The 8401-nt window shown below is 52.2% G+C and overlaps 1 protein-coding gene across 1 annotated transcript in view; it reads left to right on the forward strand.

Moving 5' to 3' along the window:
- LOC143300329 (uncharacterized) overlaps window positions 1–2917 on the forward strand; it is a 5602-nt gene extending 2685 nt beyond the window's left edge. The window contains exons 2-3 of the mRNA XM_076613930.1: window positions 82–323; window positions 1388–2917. Coding sequence (XP_076470045.1) covers window positions 82–323; window positions 1388–2917 — 1772 coding nt within the window. The remainder of the gene's footprint in view (window positions 1–81; window positions 324–1387) is intronic.
- The last annotated feature ends 5484 nt before the right edge of the window (window positions 2918–8401 follow it).

Here is an 8401-nt window from a genome sequence, read left to right on the forward strand (position 1 = left end):
GCTGAGTAAAGCTATAACTAAGCAAACACGGTCTGACTTTGGATCTGATTTGATCTGATCTGATTCTTTCGAAACCCCCAGGCACCTACTTCATCATGGACTCGGAGCAGCTTGTGTGCAACCCGTTCCACGACCTGCAGTCCGAGGCCATCTCGGAGGTGCAGAAGCGGGCCCAGCTGTCGGAGAAGCGGACAGAGAAGGTGACGACTGTGAAGAACAACGTGTGTGACAACCACTTCTTCATGGAGCGGGCCCAGCTGGAGCGGGAGAAGAGTCGGTCCATGAAGATCCTGCACGACAAGTCCTCCAAGCTGCGCTATGAGGTCTGCGGGGAGTGTGTGTGGGGGGGGGGGGGGGTGGGGGGTGTCTTCGGGAGGGTTCTGTTTTCTGTCTCTGGGCTTCAACATCTTCTTCTTGTCCTTTGTCTTGTTCTTCTTGTTCTTCTTTTTCTTGTTCATTTTGTTCTTCGTCTTCTTCTTCTTCTTTGTCTTCTTCTTCTTCTTCTTCTTTTTCCTATTATGTCTTCTTCTTGTTCTTGTTCTTCTTCTCTTTCTTGTTGCTCTTCCTCTTCTTCTCAATGTCCTCCTCCTCCTTGTTCTTTGTCTTCTTGCTCTTCTTCTTGTTCCTCCTCTTCTTCTTCTCATTCTCTTCCTCTTTTTTATCCTCCTCCTCCACCACCACCACCACCACCACCACCACCACCACCACCACCTCCTCCTCCTCCTGCTTCATCATCTTCTGTTTTTTGTTCTTCTTGTTCTTTTCTCAGTTCTTGTTCTTCCTCGTCCTTCTTCTTGTTACCCTTCCTCTTCTCTTTCTCCTCCTCTTCTTCCTCGTCATTCTCCTCTTCCTTTTTCTTCGTTAACTTCTAAATTTTACGCACACGTAATTGTGTGGGGTTTTTACTTGCAAGACCCTTTTTGATTCCACAAATGTTGTCACTGACACAGGAGGTGGATGGCAGATGAGGACTGTGTCATCATCATCATCATCATCATCATCATCATCATCATCACAGTTGTTGTTATAGAGATAGGAAGGGAGTGTGACTGGTTAGGGCGGTAGCGTCATCATCATTATCATCTTTATCATCACAGTCGTTGCCATAGAGACAGAAAGTGAGGGGATTGGGAGGGGGCCGGGGGGTGGGGGGTGGAGATGAGGGCGGTGTTATCATCACCATCATCATTATCATGACAGTTGTTGTCATGGAGACAGAAAGAGGGATGACAGGCGAGGTCCATGTTGTCATCATCATCACCACCATCGTCATCATGACAGTTGTCAAGGAGACAGGGAGAGTGACTGCTGTGTTATCATCATCATCATCATGACAGCTGTCATGGAAGAGAAAGGTGGGTGACAGGTGAGGTGGGTGTTTTTTCAGGTGAAGCTGCTGGACCTGGACCGGCAGAAGCACCGGATCGAGATGAAGAAGCGCGTGATGCCGGAGCGGGACTACAGCTACGAGGAGGGCCAGATCAGCAACACGGAGAAGCGGCTGGGCGCCAACATCGCCTCCTTCTACCTGGAGCGCCGCATGAAGTTCCCCATGAGGCTCAAGTCCGTCAGCGACATCTCCACCACGCCGCTCGTCCAGAAGGCCCGCCAGGTGCTCAAGCTGCAGGAGATCAGCACGGCGCCCAAGGCGGGCAGGGGCGACAGGGCCCAGACCGCCAAGTCCCTGTCCTCCTCCACCGCGGCCTCCTCCAGCGGCGACGCCCCCGCCCGCCCCGTGCAGTTCCGCAGGAGGGGGTCCCGCTCCGCGCCCCTCGTGTCCCGGAGCTACGGCGGGCAGGCGGCGAGGGACGACACCCGACTTCCGGCCATTACCGACCTCCACGAGCCGCGCAACAACAAGTCCGGCCACGTGCAGTTCATGTTTGAGGACCCCCTGAAGATCCTGACCTCGGAGGACCCCCTGAAGATCTTGATGACTAAGGACAAGGACATGGACGACAGCGCGTCGCTGCTGAGCCGTCCATACACGTACCACCCGGGCATGGGCCACGACAGGGACCGGCTCAACTCCCAGGACTTCTTCCTGGACGCCTCCGATGACGAGGACGACGCTTATCTCCCCGACCACATCGACCTGCGGGCCCTGCTGTTCGACAGGGAGGGGCGGCGGGAGGAGATCATCTGCATGAAGTCCACGGGTCAGGGCAACACGGTGCCCAGCGCCATCCTCCGCCGCTCCAACGCCTACGCCCCGAAGAAGACCCAGGACCTGATGCAGCAGGAGAACGAGAAGGTGCAGAGCAAAGTGGACCGCTTCCTGCAGGAGATGCACGGGCAGCACGAGGACTCGGGCAGCGACGAGGAGGAAGAGAGGGGCATGTTCACGGCGCTCCCCAGGGCTTCTCGGGCCCCCGTGCAGGTGCCCGCCATCCATCACACCAAGCCCTCAATCACCACCGACGACGGCGACGACACCAACACCCAGCAGTCCTCCGCCGAGGAGGAGGAGGCCCGTCGCCGCGGACACCACCACGACGACCGGAGGACGCCCAAGATCCCGCGGGACGCCTGGAAGTACATCCGGGGCCGCAGCACGGACGGGTCCCTGCGGGGCACGTACTCCCCGGAGGACATCGTGCTGCACACCATGACGGGGGTGCCCCTGACCCGGGCCCTCACGGCCGGCATCCCGCTGCACTCGGCGGGCCGGGCCATGCGCCACACGGCGACGTTCCGCATGAGGAAGGTGGTGCAGCGCCTCATCAACGAGCGCACCAAGTACCAGCAGCACGAGATCGAGGAGCTCAAGAGGAAGATGGAGCAGGGCATGGACCTGGCTCAGGCCGCAGCCTCCCTGGCCCCGGGGCCCAACGCCGCCATCCCGGGCCGGGACCCCCCCAGGAACAGGTCCCGCATGGACTCCACGAGGCCCCTCTCCCAGGGCGTGCTGGGCTGACAGCCCCCCGCCCCAAGGCTCCAACACTGCACTGACTTCTGTCTTTCACGCGCGCGGGCCGCTGGCATGTATGGGCGATTGTCACCACCAGCGTGAAGTTTGCTTATTGTTAAGAACTGTCCCAAGTCTGTGTTAATTCCACGGACTTCTTCGTCTTCTGTAAGTACACAAATATACTGATAAGCACGCACTCAAGGCCTGAACAAGCGCGTTGGGTTATGCTGCTGGTCAGGCCGCATCCGCCTTCGACATGTGGTGTAACGTATATGGATTTGTCCGAACGCAGTGACGCCTCCTTGAGAAACTGAAACAGAAAATGAAACTTCATCTTCATCTTCTCCCACAAGGATGTGAAGAGTCACTGGGGAGCCGCACAGAAGAACTGTTCACCAGACCTGTGGGTTGTGTGTCCACAGACTCAGGAAACGGCAAATTTATCGCTGTTCTAGCTCCCTCCTGTGACTCATCTGTGATAATATTATTGCCAGAAAACTGAACAGTCCAGAAGAACTATCACTGAAGGCCGTAATTAGGTCGATTATCTTCTTTTCTTCTTTGTTCGTTGGCTGTGACTCCCACAGTCACTTGTATGCACGAGTGGGCTTTTGAGAGTATAACTGTTTTTTACCCCCGCCATTTAAACATACTTCCGTTTCCGGGGGGGGGGGGAGAGAAATAAACTCACTCAATGAAACTCCCAACATCAGCACTGGAAAAAAAAAATTCAAGATACAGCAACATGTGTCAACCATTTTATAGTGATTCATCTGAGTGTTTCTAATTATTTATTTCATGCTGGACAATGCTCACCTTTCGGGAACGTTTGACCACTGGCCGTACCCTGACTGACTGGACAGATCTGACCAGTTTCATCAACTCAGCATGCACACACCTACCAGTTCAGTTATTCATGTTGTGGCTGAACATACTGTATGGACTTTGAGAGTGTGGCAAGTTTTACTTTTTCTTGTTTGGTTGGTTGGTTGGTTGTTTTCCAATCAACGACATTTATGGACATGGTAGCTTTCTAGTTTTATTTCGTTTTCGTTAAACATGGAAAGCAGTGATCTCTCTCTCTCTCTCTCTCTCTCTCTCTACATCCATGCACATGGAATGGTACGAAAACACACACACGTACGCGCGCGCGCGCGCACACACACACACACACACACACACACACTGACACACGCGCACGGACACACACTCACACACACACACACACACACACACACACACACACACACTGACACACGCGCACGGACACACACACACACACACACACACACACACACACACACACAGAACTGCACCAGTAGCACAAGGAAGACAGCCATCCTGCAGCATGTGAAAGACTTGATTCCAGACCACAATGCTGCCAGACACCACATTCTCTGACCAAGAGGATAAGGGAGGGGACCTTGGTTGATAAACGTCTGGTCATGTGTCTTGGGTAAAGTCCAGTTTTAGCGTCCTATAAATCCAGGGACCTGTTTTACCGGCAATTTTCATGTATTAATAAAACGAAAGTTACCATCAGCAGCTGTTGTTACCAATTTTCAGTGTGTTTTTTTTTTTTTTTTTACTCTACTTTGAGCGTTATTTTACTCAGTTTTGAAACGGATTCACTCGCTAAACATTTGCTTCTGTTGTTTTTCCTGCATACCATGAAAAGGTCAACAAAGAACATGGCGGCTTAAGACCGACGAAAAGCATCGGTTTGATCTCGTGTTGTGGATCAATTCGCGTTGTATCATGCCAGTTTCTGGATTAGAAGCCAAAGGTCGATCACATGCAACATGTCATCTCTCAAATGCCTCCATCGCAAGACACGAAACCTTTCGTCTAAATAGGTCCCAGAACTTTAGAACGCTAAAATAATAGGACACTTTCCATTCTTGATATGAACAATATTGTGGTCGTTAAGTTACACAGCAGTACACACAGGGACAGCTTGTGTTTGTGTCCGAAGTTTACTGTTTGGAGATCGTCGATAATTAGATTGTGGCGGATGAGCAAAGAATTATGGGATTGACTGTTAATCATTAAGAAAAGGCTAACCAGTATTAATGCGCAATAGATTACTTTCGTTTCTTAACACAACACCAACCTTTTTGTAAGGTGAAGGAAACCCCAAAAGAAGAAACAAACAGATAAATAAGTACATAGATGCATAAGTAAACGATTAATGATTGACTGATTGATTAATCGATCAATCAATTAACTGACTAACTAACCAATTAGATAAACAACAAATGCTGTCTTGCTGTAGGCTTCTGCTACAATTGTGTGTCTGGGTTCTGGGACGATTTCCTACAATGGAAGAAGACGTATTGTTGCTGTTGATGTTGTTGTTGATTTTCTTGTTCTTGCTGTTGTTGTTGATGAGGAGGAGGAGGAGGAGGAAGATGAAGAAGAGAGATTGTTGTTGTTGTTCTTGACGGGCGCAATAGCCGAGTGGTTAAAGCGCTGGACTTTCAATCTGAGGGTCCCGTGTTCGAATCTCGGTAACGGCGCCTGGTGGGTAAAGGGTGGAGATTTTTCCGTTCCTATCTCACAGGTCAACAAAGAAGAAGAAGAAGAGATCAACAGTCATGAGACATCAGACATCTGACAGGGACAAAACAACAGTGCGCAAGCAGACAGAATGGAAGAAAGGAGGAAAGGATAGAAAGAAAGAAAAGAAGGGAAAAAAAAAGAAAGAGAGAAAGAAGGAATCACAAGAAAAAACAACAACAACAACCCCAACACAAAAAACAAGAACAACAACTCTTCTTCATCGTTCGTGGGCTGCAACTCCCACGTTCACTCGTATGCACACGAGTGGGCTTTTACGTGTATGACCGTTTTTACCCCGCCATATAGGCAGCCATACTCCTCTTTCGGGGGTGTGCATGCTGGGAATGTTCTTGTTTCCATAACCCACCGAACGCTGACATGGATTACAGGATCTTTAACGTGCGTATTTGATCTCCTGCTTGCGTGTACACACGAAGGGGGTTCAGGCACTAGCAGGTCTGCACATATGTTGACCTGGGAGATCGTAAAAATCTCCACCCTTTACCCACCAGGCGCCGTCACCGTGATTCGAACCCGGGACCCTCAGATTGAAAGTCCAGCGCTTTAACCACTCGGCCATTGCACTCGTCATGACTGATGATGACCAGTGAAACCTCAGCTGAAGGAAAACGCAACCAACTGAGAGTGTCGGTCATCACCACTGTTGTTTTCTGAACACAGCGGGTTGGTTTTGAGTAGAAATGGATTGTTGTTGAACAAAATGGGTTGTTGTTGTTTTACTTAAAAATGGATTGCTGTTAGATGAAATGGGTTGGTTTTTTTTTGGTTAAAAATGGATTGTTGTTGAATAAAACGGGTTTCCAGTCTGGGCGTCAGCTTTGAGTTTTCAAGCAGCAGTTTCATATGGACAGGGAGAGAGAGAGGGGGGGGGTGAGGGGGGGGCGAGAGAGAGAGAGATGGAGAGATAAAAAGAGAGAGAGGGGGCGAGAGAGAGAGAGAGAGGTGGGGGGCGAGAGAGACACAGAGAGAGACAGACAGACAGACAGACACAGACAGACCAACAGTCCGACAGAGAGGAGAGATAGAGGGAGTGGGAGACAGACAGACAGACAGAGGGAGACAGACAGACAGACAGACAGACAGGCGGAGACGGACAGACAGAGGAAGACAGACAGACAGACAGACAGGCGGTCCAACAGTCCGACAGAGAGAGAGAGGAAGAGAGACAGACAGACAGAGGAAGACAGACAGACAGACAGACAGGCGGTCCAACAGTCCGACAGAGAGAGAGAGATAGAGGGAGAGAAACGGACAGACAGACAGACAGACAGAGACAGACAGACAGACAGAGGGAGACAGATAGACAGACAGAGGGAGACAGACAGAGACAGACAGACAGAGGGGAGACAGACCAGACAGACAGACAGAGGGAGACAGATAGACAGACAGAGGGAGACAGACAGAGACAGACAGACAGAGGGGAGACAGACAGACAGACAGACAGACAGGGAACCGCGATTTGAAGTTGCTGGCCTGTGGCAATAGGGGGGTGACTGATGGATAACTGTCAAACAACCCCCTCCCTCCTCCCGCCCCCCCACCCCCCCCACCCCCTACCCCCGCCGTTCCCCCTTCTACCCGAGGCTTCACACAATTTTACCCAGCATTCCAAAGTGACACGTGACTCTACCTCAGTCCCCCAACTGGTGATGGCCATTGTTCTCATTTCAAACACTCTGACCCAGTGGTCAAACAATTGAGCGGCCTGTGTGTGTGTCTGTGTGTGTGTGTGTGTTTGTGTGTGTGTGTGTGCCTGTGTGTGCCAGTGTGTGTGTGTGTGTGTGTGTGCGCGCGTGCGTGCCATGCGTGCGTGTGTGTATGCGTGCGTATGTGTGTGTGTGTGTGTTTGTGTATGTGGATGTGTGTTAGTGTTAGTGCGTGTGTTAGTGTGTGTGTGTGCGTGCGTGTGTGTGTGTGCATGCGCGCGCGTGTGTGTGCATGCGTGTGTGTGTGTGTGTGTGTACAGCATAGACAGTAGAAAGCCCCCCCCCACCTCCCCACCCCCTGAAGCCACAACTCAAAAGGAAAAGCAAAGATGGCCAGCCAGCCCACAGGGGACAGACTGACCAGTGTCCAGCCATTCATTCTCCACGGCTGATGTCCAGCCCCTGACCGACCCACACAGAGGGCTCCCACATGACACTGACTGACTGACTGACCAACTGGACAAGGGGGGGGGCTTGGGGGCGGGGGAGGGGGGCGCGGGGGTGGGGGGGATTGAAGTGCTGTGGGGTGTTTCATGGGGGCTTGCTAATTAAAGTCCGGCAAGTGGGGGCAGACGCCCTGACTGCCAGCTTAGTCTGAAAACCTGTTGGATGGAGCTAGGAGCAATCAACATGCCAGAGAGAAAGTGACAAGTGCCGCCCCAGCCGGATTTGCGTAACTTCTCCCTTGGGGGGGGACGGTGGGCGGGGGGGGGGGGGGGGGGGGGGGGGGGGGGGGGTGTCGGCACCCTCTCTTCCTCGCCCCCTCTCAGTCCTCACCCTACCCAATTTTTGCCGCCAATTTCGACAATCACCCACTTGTTCCACACACACACACACACACACACCTCAGTGGTCACTTACACCTTTGCTGTTCTCTGTCCCTGCCTTCTCCTCTTCTTCCTCCTCCTTCTCCTCCCTCCAATTGCTGCCAACAGAAACCTAACAGTTTCCAGCTGGACCCCCCTATTCAGCCATTGTCCAGTCAGGACAAAGAGGGGGGCTTGTTCAAAAAGACCTCCATCCCTTGATGGGGGCACGCTTTGCGTAACTGACCGTTATCCCGCCCTGGGCGTTTGAATAAGGGATGGTGGCAGGTGATTGGGGGGTATATAGCAGGGCCTCAGTGGCTGGAGGCTGGGGTGGAGAGGCATCATCATGGCAGGCATTACACCAGAGATCTCCCATCAAATAAAAAGGGGGA

This window comes from Babylonia areolata, chromosome 26, assembly GCF_041734735.1.
Source record: "Babylonia areolata isolate BAREFJ2019XMU chromosome 26, ASM4173473v1, whole genome shotgun sequence".
Taxonomy (NCBI): Eukaryota; Metazoa; Mollusca; class Gastropoda; order Neogastropoda; family Buccinidae; genus Babylonia; species Babylonia areolata.